Source organism: Rhinoraja longicauda, chromosome 16, assembly GCF_053455715.1.
Source record: "Rhinoraja longicauda isolate Sanriku21f chromosome 16, sRhiLon1.1, whole genome shotgun sequence".
NCBI classification, from domain to species: domain Eukaryota; kingdom Metazoa; phylum Chordata; class Chondrichthyes; order Rajiformes; family Arhynchobatidae; genus Rhinoraja; species Rhinoraja longicauda.
In genome coordinates, this window is record NC_135968.1 from 43,075,992 (window position 1) to 43,093,884 (window position 17,893).

The 17,893-nt window shown below is 44.4% G+C and overlaps 1 protein-coding gene across 1 annotated transcript in view; it reads right to left on the reverse strand.

Annotated features, from left to right (window-relative positions):
• Positions 1 to 497: 497 nt before the first annotated feature.
• Positions 498 to 17,893, reverse strand: part of dntt (deoxynucleotidyltransferase, terminal) — a 349,907-nt gene continuing 332,511 nt past the window's right edge. Inside the window, exon 11 of the mRNA XM_078412877.1 lies at positions 498 to 584. Coding sequence (XP_078269003.1) covers positions 498 to 584 — 87 coding nt within the window. The remainder of the gene's footprint in view (positions 585 to 17,893) is intronic.

Here is a 17,893-nt window from a genome sequence, read left to right on the forward strand (position 1 = left end):
GAGAGATTGATCAGCCTTGATTGAATGGCAGAGCAGACATGATGGGCCGAATGGCTTAATTCTACTCCTATTCCTTATGACATGACTTCCATAAGGCTGCAGATGATGGGTCAGTAAAATTGCTTACGTCTGGGATCTTCTAAGCTAAGTAAATCAAAAATTAAAGATCAATATGCATGAGAATGGCATAGAGGTCTAGATCGCCTATACTATTGTGTACAATCCTACATCTCCTTCACTTTAAAGGCACATTGTTAAGCAGTTGCGAAGCTTTCCACAAGATAGTTTCATCTGCGATTTAGGTATTGCCACATCCTGCTGCTGGGCATGAGAGGACATTTCACGAGCTCAAGTTTGACATTTAATGTTGTATTAGCTTTTTACAGACCAATGTGTATCGAAGTCAAATTATATTAAAAAACAACATTACTTTTCCTTTTGTCAAGAATTTCGTTCTGAATGAATTTCGTTGAAAGGGCACTTTTTATTGCTGGAAGTTATGCATTTCTTTCTTGAGGTTCAATATATTCCAAGCCCAGGTGAGCAAAGATTTCTTCCTCAGTCTCTGCTGCAAGAAATACCCGCTGCAAAAATAGAAACAGAAGAATTTAATCAATGGATATTCAAGCTGCATCAGCCAGGCAGGTCATGTTCTTTTTTAATAATAGTCACCACAAATATCAGAGAGTTGCTGTTGATAATCCACCGAGAACATTTTACCTGGAAACTTCTCTGGTCAATAAGGCTAAATGTACTATTTAGTGCGCAGTGCCTTGCTGTCTGCCTCTGAAATTCATTCCAATGCCTTTAATGAAATGAATTTCAAAGGCAAAATACAGTGTGCTGACACTCGTCAACAGTGTGACCAACACTATTGACCTGAGTTGCATTTCCAGGCAGGCGCATAATAATTCATGTTAATTTTTAGCATTTGTAATGATAGAAAAACAGCCATGCTCTGAGCAGGTACAAATAACCAGTGCGTTCTTTTTGAGTCTCTGCACTTGTATTGTGTCTCGTTCATGACAAGTACATTTGTAAATTCACAATGGGCCCCGCTGGTTTTAACTTTTAAATTCATCGCAGAACACCCTCAGATTCGCATTGTGGCTTCTTATCGCAAGTGCAGACTTGCAAAATTACCCCTATTGTGTTTAGATAAATTAAACTCCCGAGCAGTTTAACAGTTTATGTAAGAGAGTGAAGAGTCAAACATATCAATGCAAACAACAGGCAATGTCCTATTACCAATCATGCCATCCATCAACACCTACGTGTTTGTGTGATAATAGACTAACATGAATTCAGCGAAATGACTCCTGTCAAGATTCTCAATATTTATTTTACACAATATATGAATCATCAATGAATATCAGTATGCCTTGCTACACACACAAAATAGAAATCTGGTTATAGAAAATAGCTAGTATTAATATGTTGGGGTTATGTGAGGAAATTTTCAAAATTAGCAAGAGGCACCAATCTTGAAGATATGGTGATCGGTAAGGAAGATAGTTATAGGCAGCAAGTGAGCATTGTAAGGCTGGAATGTGAGCATGTTAGTCGTTGGAACAGTTTAATACAGAGGAACCAGAGGAGATTTTCATCTCGCAGAAACATAGAAACATAGAAACATAGAAAATAGGTGCAGGAGTAGGCCATTTGGCCCTTCGAGCCTGCACCGCCATTCAATATGATCATGGCTGATCATCCAGCTCAGTAACCTGTACCTGCCTTCTCTCCATACCCCCTGATCCCTTTAGCCACAAGGGCCACATCTAACTCCCTCTTAAATATAGCCAATGAACTGGCCTCGACTACCTTCTGTGGCAGAGAATTCCACAGACTCACCACTCTCTGTGGAAAGAACTGGAAACGATAATACATGCTTTGGTACATTACTAAAAGTGTGCAGGTGCAGAAAAACCTTGGTGTATATTGTATTAAACATAGCAAACGGAAGTACATAGTATAAGAAAAAAAACTGCAGATGCTGGTTTAAATCGAAGGTAGACACAAAATGCTGGAGTAACTCAGCGGGTCAGGCAGCATCTCTGGAGAGAAGGAATGGGTGACGTTTCGGGTCGAGACCCTTCTTCAGACAAAAGGGCATGTTGAAAAAGAGGTTAACACCAATATGGGATCGCAGAAAACAGGAGTGTCCTCTCTCCCATGTCATGTAGATCCTTTCTTCAAATTGGACATACAGTCTGAAGAAGGGTCTCGACCCAAAACATCACCCATTCCTTCTCTCCCGAGATGCTGCCTGACCTGCTGAGTTACTCCAGCATTTTGTGAATAAAATCCTTTCTTCAAATGGCAGGTTAAGTTTCAAATATGCATACTGTTGCCTAAATGCACCTACTTTCACTTTACAGGATGCAAGTTGAGTTCCTGGCTAGTGTCAAGTGACTCTAGCTGTTCATTGTATTGGTCCCATGCTAGGAGCAGTGGCCAATTGGTACAACACACAGGAGGCATGAGGCTGAAGTGCATTAGAAACAGACGGGACAATTTCACTGCGGATGATAATCCTTGTGTCCTTTGCCACCCCAAAGTGTTTATCTGTTTCATTATGGAATGAACACCAGGCAAAATTCATATATGGTTATGTTAAACAACCATTATGTTAAACAACCGTATGAAACAACCATTTAAAAAAAATGTTTAAACATTTTTTTAGAGATACAGCGCGGAAACAGGCCCTTCGGCCCACCGGGTCCGCGCCGCCCAGCGATCCCCGCACATTAACACCATCCTACACACATTAGGGACAGTTTTTTTTTACATTCACCAAGCCAAATAACCTACATACCTGTACGTCTTTGGAATGTGGGAGGAAACCGAAGATCCCGGAGAAAACCCAAGCAGGTCACGGGGAGAACGTACAAACTCTGTACGGACAGCACCTGTGGCTGGGATCGAACCCGTGTCTCCGGCGATGCAAGCGCTGTAAGGCAGCAATTCTACCGCTGCGCCACCGTTGCGCTCTTTTTCTTTTCTTCTCATTAAATGTCCAATTAGTGTCTTAATTAGATGCAGTGCTGAAACAAGCCATTCGGCCCAACAAGATCATGCCAAGCATCAAGCTCCCATCTACACTAACCCTACCCTAAAACCATTTTATTCTCCCTTCATTCCTGAAAACCTTAAAAATATTCTACCACTCACCCACACACCAGGAACAGCATGGAGTGGACCATTAACCCTCCATTCTGGGATAAACTAAGAGAAATTCACAAGAAAAAAGTTTGTAGAGGATGACTTAGAGGAGAGATGTGATTCTTTATCAAGGTATAGGTTAGTTAGGGTTGGCAACTTTCTCGCTCCCAAATAAGGGACAAAAGATGACGTCACCGCCCCGCGCCCCATGTGACCTCACCCAGCCAGCGGCCATGTGCTCCCGCTCCACCAATGGTGGCCGCCTGGGCCGGGAGTCGGGATGCTACGCAACCTCCGTTAGGCGGCGCTTGGGCCTCCGGGCCTACACTGTCCGGGCCTTCACTACAGCATCCGGGCCAACAGCATCTGGGCCTGCAGTGGCCCCCGGGACTATAGTGTGGGGGCCTACAGTGTCCTGGCCTACAACGCCCCCCCCTGGGCCTCATACGGGACCAAGGCGGTCCCATACGGGACAAACCAATTTATCCCAAAATACAGGATGTCCCAGCTAATACGGGACAGTTGGCAACCCTAGGGTTAATGGACAAATGGAAATGCTTGGACGTGCCACAGACAGAAACAGTTGTACTAGCTGGGGAACTTGGAGTCAGGAATGCCTTGCCGGTTAGAAGGCTGTTTTTGAGGGCTGGGATGATACACACATTACGTTGCTGGGAGCTGAACATCCATGGATATACATCCTATTGAAAAGACGGGCGGGTGGGAAGAGCGGGTGAGTTAGCTCTGCTCATAAAGAATAAACTTCAATCCTTAGCTAGGGATGATCGGATGATGTAGAATCCTTGTGGGTAGAGTTAAGAAACTGCAAGGATAAAAAAGACCCTGTTGGGAGTTATATATAGGCCTACGAACAGTAGCCAGGATGTAGGCTACAAATTATATCAGGAGGCACAATCAGTATGTAAGTAAAGGCAACATTACAGTGGTTATGGGGGATTTCAATATACAGGTGGACTGGGAAAATCAGGTTGGTACTGGATGCCAAGAGAGGGAATTTGTAGAGTGCTTCTTAGAGCAGCTCGTTGTCGAGCCTACTAGGAAAAAGGCAAATTTTGATTTCGTGTCATGTAATGATCTGGATTTGATTAGAAAGCTTAAGGTAAAGGTAAAGGACTGTCATATGTTGAAAGACTGGAGCGACTAGGCTTGTATACACTTGAATTTAGAAGGATGAGAGGGGATCTTATCGCAACGTATAAGATTATTAAGGGGTTGGACACGTTAGAGGCAGGAAACATGTTCCCAATGTTGGGGGAGTCCAGAACCAGAGGCCACAGTTTAAGAATAAGGGGTAGGCCATTTAGAACAGAGATGAGAAAAAAACTTTTTCAGTCAGAGAGTTGTGAATCTGTGGAATTCTCTGCCTCAGAAGGCAGTGGAGGCCAATTCTCTGAATGCATTCAAGAGAGAGCTAGATAGAGCTCTTAAGGATAGCGGAGTCAGGGGGTATGGGGAGAAGGCAGGAACGGGGTACTGATTGAGAATGATCAGCCATGATCACATTGAATGGTGGTGCTGGCTCGAAGGGCCGAATGGCCTACTCCTGCACCTATTGTCTATTGTCTATTGTCTATTGTAAAACTTGAAGGTTGTGATAAAATTCAACCTGCAGTTTGAGATGGAGAAGATGAAATCAGATGTGTTGGTACTACCGTTGAGTAAAGGTGACTGCAGAGGCATGAGGGGGGTGCTGGCAAACGTTGATTGAAAAGGGACCCCAGCAGGACCCCAGAAAAGGGACAGGGGAACAGCAAGGGCAGGATTTTCTGGGAGTAATTCGGTAGACGCGGGATCATTTCATCCAAAGAGGAAGAAAGATTCTAAGGGGAGAATGAGGCGACTGTGGCTGACAAAGGAATTCAAAGACAGCATAAATTAAAAGAGAAGGTATGTAATATTGCAAAGGTTAGTGTGAAGCTAGAGGATCAGGAAGCTTTTTAAAAACCAACTGAAGGCAATTAAAAATGCAGTCAGGGGAGAAAACCACGGTGGCGCAGCGGTAGAGTTGCTGCCTTACAGCGCCTTACAGCGCCGGAGACGTGGGTTCCATCCCGACTACGGGTGTGGTCTGTATGGAGTTTGTACGTTCTCCCCGTGACCTGCGTGCGTTTTCTCCGAGATCTTTGGTTTCCTCCCACATTCCAAAGACGTACAGGTTTGTAGGTTAATTGGCTTGGCACAAGTGTAAATTGTCCCTAGTGTGTGTAGGATAGTGTAAATGTGCGCGGATCGCTGGTTGGCAAGGACTCGGTGGGCCGAAGGGCCTGTTTCTAGGCTGTATCTCCAAAGTAAACTAAACTAAAAAGATGAAAAATGAAGGTAAGGTAGCCAATAATAGTACCAAAACCAAGAGGATATCAAAACTTTCTTCAGGTATATAAAGAATAAAAGAGAGGCAAGAATGAACATTGGACCACTAAAAAATTATGCTGGGAAAATAGTAATGGGGAATAAGGAAATGGCAGACGAATCTATTACCTTTTTTGCTTCAGTCTTCATGGCAGAACTGGCCAGAAATTGTAGAGAGTTTTGGCAGTAAGTTAGTCGAGTGCTATCGAAAAGGAAGCTGAAAGGTCTGAAGGTGGGTCAAGTCAAGTCAATTTTATTTGTATAGCACATTTAAAAACAACCCACGTTGACCAAAGTGCTGTACATCAGTTCAGGTACTAAGAAACGAACATACACCTGGACCAGAAGGACCACGCCCCATATTGATCCCACAAGTTGACAATTGCAAGTGCTACTCACCCCACTGGAAAGTTCCGGCTACCCTTGTTTTGTTTTTCAAGCAAGGTTCCTTCATTTATCAGTAGGGTAAGGCACCAGAAACATCCCACCTTGCTTAATTCACTTCACTTCACTTCACTTCACTTCACTTCACTTTAGTTTAGTTTTTGTTTAGTTTATTATTGCCATGTGTACTGAGGTACAGTGAAAAGCTTCTGTTTGTGTGCTACCCAGTCAAAGAAAAGACTATACATGGAGGTATTTATTCAAAAAATGCTGGAGTAACTAAGCAGGTCAGGCAGCATCTCAGGAGAGAAGGAATGGGTGACGTTTCGGGTCGAGACCCTTCTTCAGACTGGTCTCGACCCAAAACGTCACCCATTCCTTCTCTCCTGAGATGCTGCCTGACCTGCTGAGTTACTCCAGCATTTTGTGAATAAATACCTTCGATTTGTACCAGCATCTGCAGTTATTTTCTTAGACTATACATGGATACGATCAAGTCATCCACAGTGCACAGATAAAGAATAAAGGGTGTAAAATTAATGCGTCATCTAACATTGAAGTGCGATAAAGTTTGATTAATGATAGTTCGGAGGTCTCCAATGAGGTAGATGGGAGTAACGACTTCACTCTAGCTGACATGAGGACCGTTCTGTTGCCTGATAACAGCTGGGAAAAAATGTGTTCCTGGGTCAAAGTACCTACCATAGCTTCCATTAAAATACACTTTAAAACTGAAATGTATAATCTCAAGAACCACTTTTCCTCTCATCCATCACTTTCCACTCTGTAGGCACGGGCAAGTGGGCAGTTTGCCAGATTTTTTTGCATCAATTAACTGGTTAACAGGAAGTGCAAGAGCAAGGTGTTTCACCTTCTAATTTTCCTGTCGTCCCTTGGGGAGGATCTCTGCCTGTGCTTGGCACTTGCTAGATGGCAGTGCACAATCCAGATTTCACCAAGTGATGAATTACAGCACAAAACGGCATTGCAACATGATATTGCAAAGCAGTCTGATTACTAATGCCTTGCCATGTAATCTACTGAAATAAAATATTTTCCGTATGCAGGAATGGACTCTCTGGTATTCCGTACCTTTACACTGTATTCCTTTGGTCAATGGGACCTCAATGTCTTGTCAATGTTGTAAAAAATAGACAATAGACAATAGGTGCAGGAGGAGGCCATTCGGCCCTTCGAGCCAGCACCGCCATTCAATGTGATCATGGCTGATCATTCTCAATCAGTACCCCGTTCCTGCCTTCTCCCCATACCCCCTGACTCCGCTATCCTTAAGAGCTCTATCTAGCTCTCTCATACAAGATAAACACAAAGTGCTGGAGTAACTCAGCGGGTCAGGCAGCATCTCGGGTGACGAGGAATGGGTGATGTTTCGAGTCGAGACCCTTCTTCAGACATACAGTCGATGAGTTCTTCCCCACTGTGGAATAGTTTCCATAGTGACCCAATCAGTATCATTTCATTTTCAATTTATTGGATGCATTAAACTCCAGTTTTTATTTCACTAACAATACGCAAAATCAACTGGTATTCCATGTGTCAACCAGTTCCAAAAGACATTTTGGAAGTTTGCATATTTCCCTGCTTTTCACTCCACACTGACACACGTTGCAATTCATTCGAGGTACTATTTACTCAGATTATACAAATGGAAACACAAAGGGAGAAATGCAGCATTTACACCGATCAGCCAAAACATTATGACCACCTGCCTAATATGCTGATGGTCCTCCGTGTGCCGCCAGAACAGCGCCGACCCGCCGAGGCATGGACTCTACAAGACCCCTGAAGCTGTCCTGTGGTGTCTGGCACCACAACATTAGCAGCAGATCCTTCAAGTCCTGTAAGCTGCGAGGTGGAGCCGCCGTGGATCAGACTTGTCGATCCAGCACATCCCACAGATGCTCAATCGGATTGAGATCTGGGGAATTTGGAGGCCAGGGCAACACCGTGAACACTTCATCATGTTCCTCAAACCATTCCCCAACAATGTGTGCAGTGTGGCAGGGCGCATTATCCTGCTGAAAGAGGCCACTGCCATCAGGGAATACCATTTCCATGAAGGGGTGTACCTGGTCTGCAACGATGTTTAGGTGGGTGACACGTGTCACATTGATGTCCACATGAATGGCCGGACCCAGGGTTTCCCAGCAGAACATTGCCCAGAGCATCATACTCCCTCTACCGGCTTGTCGTCTTCCCACAGTCAGTACAGACCAGATGGGATAGCCTTCGTTGCCCTCACGCATCAATGAGCCTTGGGCTCCCAACATCCTGTCGCCGGTTTGTGGTTTGTCCCTCCTCGGACCACTGTCGATAGGTACTCACCACTGCTGACCGGGAGCACCCCACAAGCCTTGCCATTTCAGAGATGCTCTGACCCAGTCGTCTGGCCATAACAATTTGGCCCTTGTCAAAGACGCTCAGGTCTTTACTCCTGCCCATTTCTCCTGCATCCAACACATCAACTTCAAGAACTGACTGTTCACTTGCTGCCTAATATATCCCACCCCTTGACAGGTGCCATTGTAACAAGATAACCAATGTTATTCACTTCGTCCGTCAGTGGTCAAAATGTTTTGGCTAATCGGTGTATTACCTCTACAAAGAGAGATAACAAAAACAAGGGGTTGGACACGTTAGAGGCAGGAAACATGTTCCCAATGTTGGGGAAGTCCAGAACAAGGGGCCACAGTTTAAGAATAAGGGGTAGGCCATTTAGAACTGAGATAAGGAAAAACTTTTTCAGTCAGAGAGTTGTGAATCTGTGGAATTCTCTGCCTCAGAAGGCAGTGGAGGCCAATTCTCTGAATGCATTCAAGAGAGAGCTGGATACAGCTCTTAAGGATAGAGGAGTCAGGGGGTATGGGGAGAAGGCAGGAACGGGGTACTGATTGAGAATGATCAGCCATGATCACATTGAATGGCGGTGCTGGCTCGAAGGGCCGAATGACCTCCTCCTGCACCTATTGTCTATTGTCTATTGTAATCATCGTCCTTTCTCGCTGGAAAAATCTGCTTTCTGTTTTATTCTGGTGCAACCAGATCCAAACGTATGTTGCAACAGACCAGAAATGGTGGCAGCCAGCATCATTGCCCACATGTGTCTATCCACCAGTGACGTTTAATCAGCCTATGACGTCCAACACCATTGATTAGCAATGAGCAGGGAAACTCCATGCATACAATGCTGGAAATCTCCATGCCAGAAAAGGTTTTGGAGGGATATGGGTCAAACTCAAGCAAATGGAACGAGCTGAGGTGGACATCTTGGCCGGCATGAACAGGTTGGGCTGAAGGGCCTGCTTCCATGCTGTATGACTCGATGATTGTAATTGAATGATTCAGGATGGTGAGCACCACACCAAGTTGGCAGAAACTACCTATGCCTTTCAATACAATATCCCAACGTTTAAGAAACAGTTAGACAGGTACACGGATAGGACAGGTTTGGGGGGACATGGATCAAATGGGGGCAGGTTGGACTAATGTAGCTGGGACATGTTGGCCGGTGTGGACAAGTTGAGCCGAACGGGCCTGTTTCCACACTGTATCACTACATGACTCTATGACATTGAGGACTATAAAATCTTGTAGCGAGGAATTCAACAGTAAAATAACTAAGGGAGGTTTGCTACGATATTTGCAATAGGAGCCCAGTGGTCTACTTTGTTGATTCAATACTGAGAGGACGTTAATGGACTGAACGCAGCAGAAATGGCAAGTGCATTGACACGATCAACACAATCGACCTCAAACCTGAGGTGAAACTCAAGCTCAGTTTAATGGGATCCATTTAAACTGGCAGTTCCAGTCAAAGTGTGCCAGGCTGGCTCATTATAAATTAATGCACCAGATGCAGAACTTTATTTTCAGCTTGGCTATTCAACTCTAGCCCGATACGTTTAAGAAGTTTAGGAAGAAAAAACATTTTATTGTCCTGGGGTCAGATTTAATGTAGGTGTGGTCATCTCAGATTCATATTGGGTGTTATTTGACCTCCAATCCCAACCCACTCAAATTTATCCTCTTAAATCCAGTCCGGCAGGACTCTCCAACCTCCAAATTGGCTTGCAGTTACACCCGATAATTCCTGACTATCCACATGCTCTTATTCCCATCTATCTGACGATAACACACGGCTTCATTTTGTCTATGCCTCTGGCTGATGCTTATCAACAACAAATACTCTTATTTCTATTTAACACATCCCGTCAGCCACAGGAGAACGGATCGCAGAACATCTGGGAAAGATGGACAATCAGAAATGATTGAGACATTTCACAATTCAGTTCGGCGTATTTTGTGCGCTAGCTCAATAATATGACCTTTAGAGATGGAGAGATGGCTGCCTCCAAGCTACCTTTGTAGGTCAATTGGCTTGGTAAATATACGAATTGTCCCTAGTGGGTGTGGGATAGTGTTAATGTGCAGGGATCGCTGGTTGGCGCGGACCCGGTGGGCCGAAGGGCCTGTTTCCGCGCTGTACCTCTAAACCTTTTTTAAAAATCAGTCATACAGGATACAAAGCTCACTCTGCATAATGGTCCCGTAATTATTTTTTTGAACTGGACAGTTCAAATTAATGTGTAAGCAGGAACTGCAGATGCTGGTTTAAACCGCAGATAGACACAAAAAGCTGGAGTAACTCAGCGGGACAGGCAGCGTCTCTGGAGAGAAGGAATGGGTGACGTTTCGGGTCAAGACCCTTCTTCAGACTGGACAGGGATAAGGGAAATGAGAGATATAGACGGTGATGTGGAGAGATAAAGAACGATGAATGAAAGATGTGCAAAAAAGTGATGATGATAAAGGAAACTGGCCATTGTTAGCTGTTTGAAGGGTGAAAACGAGAAGCTAGTGCGACTTGGGTGGGGGAGGGATAGAGAGAGAGGGAATTCTGGAGTTACCTTAAGTGAGAGAAATCAAATTCATACCACTGGGCTGTGAGCTGCCCAAGTGAAATATGAGACGCTGTTCCCCCAATTTGTGTTTAGCCTCACTCTGACAATGGAGGAGACCAAGGACAGAAAGGTTTGTGTAGGAATGGGAAGGAGAATTAAAGTGTCCAGCAACCGGGAGATCAGGTTGGTTCAGACGGGCGGAGCGTACATTAAATGAATGTATTTAATTTCCCAGAAGACTATGTGTTACCCTACATTACACCATAACTCCAAAAAGGTAGTGTGGGAAAGAACTACAGATGCTGGTTTAAATCAAAGGTAGACACAAAATGCTGGAGTAACTCAGCGGGTCAGGCAGCATCTCTGGAGAGAAGGAATGGGTGACGTTTCGGGTCGAGACCCATCTTCAGACGGAGAGTCAGAGGAGAGGGAGACACAGAGATATAGAAGGGTATGGTGTGAAAATGAGACATCAAAGGAGAATGGGGATCAGGGAAAATGTAGAATTGCTACATTGTTAGCTAGGAGATAGCGACAACGAAGCATACAGAAATAAAATTTAATCAGGGGGATAGCCAGACTGGTCGGAGGACTAGGAAGGGGGAGGGATGGAGCGGGAGGCAAAGCAAGTTAGAGAAGTCAATATTCATACCGCTGGGGTGTAAGCTGCCCAAGCAAAATATGAGGTGCTGTTCCTCCAATTTGCGCTGGGCCTCACTCTGACAGTGGAGGAGGCCCAGGACAGAAAGGTCAGTGTGGGAATGGGAGGGGGAGTCAGAGTGTTTAGCAACCGTGAAATCAGGCAGGTTTAGGCGGACTGAGCGGAGGTGTTCAGCAAAATGATCGCCGAGCCTGCGCTTGGTCTCGGTGATATATAGGAGTCCACACCTGGAACCGCGGATACGGTCGATGCACTTGCTGTTTGGATAGATCACAGCTCCGTCCAAAAGGATGCAGCATTAGTAGTGCTAGTGGTGATTGGATTGATCAGAGCACCACAGTGCAGATCGTTAGTACAACTCTCCAGAGTTGTAAAATTGTGAAAGTAACTTCTCATTCCAGGAACTACAGACAAAGTCTTCAGAGGGAGGGATGGAAACAGTGTTCACTGCTTGGTGGCTCATATCATTGTATTGCCTTCTAAATTGATGCCCTTTTTCACACTATGCTTTACAGGTGAGTTCCGGGAAATGTCAGACACCCATGAACCCAAATACCAAATACCTAAGCTCCAAATGCCACGATCATGCCTTTGTGATTGACTGGTTAGCCCTTTGAAATTGGTTATCGCGGCTCTCCCAAAAAGGTTAAATGAAGGCAATCTACTCCGCTGCCGTTAGCTGTGGAAGTCTGCAAGCTGGGCTCAGGTTTCCTGACATGCCTTCATGGGAGTCATCCCCTCCCAGTCTCCCAAACCGACGCCCTCCGAAACATTAAAATTCACCACGTTTCCTCTCGATCAATGTTGATAAATGCACTCGAGGGTTCTCCAGCAGTTCGTCAGTCACACAACCATCTCAAAGTCATAATCTCTTGACTTGCAGGGCTGGAGATAATTATATTTGTGGCATGAAACATTATCATTTCCTCTGCTTAGCTAACAAAAAAATGCTGCAAAAGTGATTCACAGCATTTCATGTGCATCCTGTTTGTCAAATTGTCATTCGTGATCAATAACTCCAATAAACGAGTTAAAAGTGCGAGTTGATGCTTTGCCAATAAACACATTAGCATTTTTCTACACTTTGCATTGGATAAGTGAATCGCTTATTGAAGTCACCAGTCTTCTATATCAGAGGTTAACTGCACTACAATCCCTGAGAAATGGCTCTTTAATCTCACATTTCATTGTCAACTTCTTGTAATGAATTCCATGCAGCAAACATTGTCCAGAAACCATTTGCATGGTTTTAGGTTTTCTAAAATGTATGATGGTAATCATCTACAATCGCCGAATAAGTAACATTTCTTTCCTGATTCTAAATCAATAAAATGAGATTCACTCTTTACCATTTCAGAGTCTCTGTCTTACACTGGGGAAATGTAAGTTGACTTCTATTCTCCAGAAGCTATGGAGGGCTTTGTCATATTCGGGCATCTCAATGACATGAAACTGCTGCATCTTACTGACGACTTCAGATATTTCACAAATGCAAACTTCAAGCAGGGCTTCCTGACGTGCTGTCAGAAGGATTTCATAAATTCAGCAAAGAGCCAAAGTGCTAACATCTTACCGCAGAAGATCTTCAGATGATAATTGACTTCAAAAGTGAACAAGGGGGTTTAGACAATAGACAATAGACAATAGGTGCAGGAGTAGGCCATTCGGTCCTTCGAGCCAGCACCGCCATTCAATGTGATCATGGCTGATCATTCTCAATCAGTACCCCGTTCCTGCCTTCTCCCCATACCCCCTGACTCCGCTATCCTTAAGAGCTCTATCTAGCTCTCTCTTGAATGTATTCAGAGAATTGGCCTCCACTGCCCTCTGAGGCAGAGAATTCCACAGATTCACAACTCTCTGACTAAAAAAGTTTTTCCTCATCTCTGTTTTAAATGGCCTACCCCTTATTCTTAAACTGTGGCCCCTGGTTCTGGTCTCCCCCAACATTGGGAACATGTTTCCTGCCTCTAACATGTCCAACCCCTTAATAATCTTATACGTTTCGATAAGATCCCCTCTCATCCTTCTAAATTCCAGTGTATACAAACCTAGTCGCTCGAGTCTTTCAACATATGACAGTCCCGCCATTCCAGGAATTAACCTAGTAAACCTACGCTGCACGCCCTCAATAGCAAGAATATCCTTCCTCAAATTTGGAGACCAAAACTGCACACAGTACTCCAGGTGCGGTCTCACTAGGGCCCTGTACAACTGCAGAAGGACCTCTTTGCTCCTATACTCAACTCCTCTCGTTATGAATGCCAACATTCCATTGGCTTTCTTCACTGCCTGCTGTACCTGCATGCTTCCTTCCTTTGAGTGTCCTCAAATTCCTTAGAATTACAATCCAATGTCTGAAAGTGATTCGGGGCGCAGTTAATAAAGTTGGCAAGTCAGCCACGGTGTCACGCATCCACTTCGCAGACAGAGTCTCTGATATATTGGCACGGAAATACCAGTCACGTGAATTCATGCCAACTGAGCCTTGCCAGAGATCAATTTCCGAACAGCTACTGGGCAACTGAGGAAAAGAACAAATATCTTCCTGTCCTGGTGCAGTCAAGACTTTAGATAGAAAAGCACTAAAATTACCATGAACAAATAGCACAACCCGTGCATTATTTCTAGAAGGCGGCACGGTGGCGCAGCGGTAGAGTTGTTGCCTTACAGCGCCAGGGACCCGGGCTCGATCCTAACTACGGGTGCCGTCTGTACGGAGTTTGTACGTTCTCCCCGTGACCGCGTGGGTTTTCTCCGAGATCTTCGGTTTCCCCCCACACCCCAAAGACGTACAGGTTTTGTCGGTTAATTGGCTTGGTATAAATGTAAATTGTCCCTAGTGTGTGTAGGATAGTGTTAGTGTGCAGGGATCGCTGGTCGGTGAGGACTCGGTGGGCCGAAGGGCCTGTTTCCGCGCTGTATCTCTAAACTAAACTAAATTAAAAAACTTAGAAAGGACAATGGATTGTGTGCTGGGTGCCAGTGATGTGTGTTGACAGCAGTGAGGTTTCCTGCCAGAAGCGAGCACTTAGTAAATTAGCCTTCAGTCAGCGTCTCCAAAATCAGAACAGTCTTCTTTGTTACCAGCTATGTTCATTCTTCACAACCAGTGTTCGTCACTGGTGGAAAGGCTTACATCTCCTTTCATTTTGTTAATTATTCACTCTAAACTTTCATGTTTTGCAATGCATAAACTATTAATAGATTATTAAAGAAGTGTCTTTGAGTGTCTGTCTAACTCAGTCACTTTGGGTCTATCGGAAGGAATGAATACAAGTGCAGCTGATATTTTCTAATAGGCATCAACTCCCATTGAATTCATGGAAGTTCACTGTTTCCCTGAGATACAAGTAGAACAGGTTGGAAGATCACAGAGACATAACATTTGTGTTTCACATTTGACCTGCCTTGCATTGGTTTTCCATGTGGGATGGTGGAGTGACACAGTTCAAAGAGCTACCACCTACTAGCTCCAAACATCTTGGTTTAATGCTGACCTTGGGCACTGCTGTGTGGAGTTTGAATGTTCTCCCAAAATGGCATGGGACTCCTCCGGGTGATCCAGTTTCTCCCACATTTCAAAGACATGGAGGTTGGAAGACTAATTGGCTATTGTAAACGACACCTAGGTGTGTGGTAGAATCTAATGCTGGTTGATGTGGATGTGGTGAGAATAAAATGGGAGAAGTGTAAAATAAGTGCTTCACAGAACCAGAGGAATGATATAGAAACATAGAAACATATAAAATAGATGCAGGAGGAGGCCATTCAGCCCTTCGAGCCAGCACCGCCATTCATTGATGGCGATCATCCACAATCAGGAACCCGTGCCTGCCTACACCGCATATCCCTTGATTTCACTAGCCCCTGGAGCTCTATCTAACTCTCTCTTAAGTTTCCTAATATGTCCAATATGTTTCTATATTGAATGATCGATGATTCTAAGTTTCAGGTACCTGCAAGGCATAAGTTGCCAGGACAAAGGGGCAGCACTGTGGTGCAGCGGTAGCGTTGCTGCCTCACAGCGCCGGAGACCTGGGTTTGATCCTGTCTACGGGAGCTGTCTGTATGGAGTTTGTACGTTCTCCCCGTGCCCTGCGTGGGTTTTCTCCGAGATCTTTGGTTTCCTCAAACACTCCAAAGGCGTACAGGTTTGTAGATTAATTGGTTTGGGATGAATGTAAATCGTCCCTAGTGTGTGTAGAGTAGTCTTAATGTGAGGGGATCGCTGGTCGGTGTGGACTCGGTGGGCCGAAGGGCCTGCTTCTGTGCTGTATCTCTAAACTAACTAAACTAAACCAAACCAAACTAAACTAAAGTAAACTAAACCGAAAATAAAGTGAATTTGGAGGATTCCAGAACTTCCTATTTCCTTTGTTAACTTGGGATTTCATTAATTAATGAATCCTATGGCCCAATGTAAATGATATCTGCCAGCTTCCAGTCTGAATAACAGGTCCGACCATCGGTAACAAGTGTGAGTTTGGATCAATAAATCACTCATGCTTCTCGGTGGGATGGTCATGGCTTCAAATCCCTTCTAAAGAATTGAGATCAAAACCTAAGTTGATGTTGCGGTGTAGTCCTAGAATTAATTGGCTGTGCCTGACTGTTTGACTTCTTGAAGCATTGACAATAGACAATAGACAATAGGTGCAGGAGGAGGCCTTTTGGCCCTTCGAGCCAGCATCAAGGCTGATCATACCCAATCAGTACCCCGTTCCTGCCTTCTCCCCATATCCCTTGACTCTGCTATCTTTAAGCGCTCTATCTAACTCTCTCTTGAAAGCATCCAGAGAATTGGCTTCCACTGCCTTCTGAGGTAGAGAATTCCACAGATTCGCAACTCTCTGGATGAAAAGGTTTTTCCTCATCTCCGTTCTAAATGGCCTACCCCTTATTCTTAAACTGTGGCCCCTGGTCCTGGACTCCCCCAACATCGGGAACATGTTTCCTGCCTCTAGTGTGTCCAATCCCTTAATAGTCTTATATGTTTCAATGAGATCCCCTTCCGTCCTTCTAAATTCCAGCGTATACAAGCCCAGTCGCTCCATTCTTTAGAGTTGCTGCTTTACAGCGAATGCAGCGCCGGAGACTCAAGTTCGATCCTGACTACGGGTGCTGCACTGTAAGGAGTTTGTACGTTCTCCCCGTGACCTGCGTGGGTTTTCTCCGAGATCTTCGGTTTCCTCCCACACTCCAAAGACGTAAAGGTATGTAGGTTAATCGGCTGGGTAAATGTAAAAAAAAAAAAATTGTCCCTAGTGGGTGTAGGATAGTGTTAATGTACGGGGATCGCTGGGCGGCACGGACTTGGTGGGCCGAAAGGGCCTGTTTCCGGCTGTATATATATGATATGATATGATATGATAACATATGACAGTCCCGCCATCCCGGGAATTAACCTAGTGAACCTACGCTGCACTCCCTCAATAGCAAGAATGTCCTTCCTCAAATTTGGAGACCACAACTGCACACAATACTCTAGGTATGGTCTCAAAAGGGAGATGTGCTGGCTCAAAAGGATGTGCTGGCTCTGGTGAGGGTCCAGAGGTGGTTTCCAAGGATGATTCCAGGAACGAGTGGGTCAGCTTATGATGAGCGTTTGACAGCACTGCAGAATAACTAAGGAGTCAGAATGTCTTTCAAAACCACACGAAACCCCAAACCACATTGCAGCTAATATTTTTCTGATATTTTAAGAATTTCAAGAAGGAAAAAGTGGGAAATTGTCAAGAAAAAGTATGAGAAGTGGCGAAGAAAGTGTTCTCAATTTTGCATAAGACGTCTAATATTCAGCTCTGCAAAACAGTAAACAGTGTAAAATATTCATTTGCCAGCTCCACAGAGAGATAATATTCAGGGATAATCCCTGACCCTTTTTTAAAATATTCATCTCACAAAAGCTGTTGGACACAATTCCGATGGGGCATACACAATCATGTCCTGAATAAGTATCTCCAGCACAGCAGTATTAAAGCTAAATTTTAATGACCTTTTACAACTGCAGGAAGCAGATTGGACAAAATGGGCTTTTGATGTTGTTTGTTGCTTGGCATGAAAAACAGGGAGAGGAGACCAGTAAAAGTGATGGATCAACAGTGCTGTGGGAACTGTACAATACTGGTGAAACCGTCGTCATATAGACTCAACAGCAGGCGAAGATCAATGCAGAGGCATGCATCTTCGGTTCATCGTTTATTCTTGTTTAAACATCACACCTGACCTACAGCATTCAGATCCATTAAATTATGCCCGGAACTCAGCCTTGATCCCAGCAAAATACGCTGTTTTAAAAAATAATTCATTTATTGGATTATTTTTTTAATAATATTTACAATGCAATAAAACAAAACAGAACCCAGCACCAGAATACTATACAAACAAATAT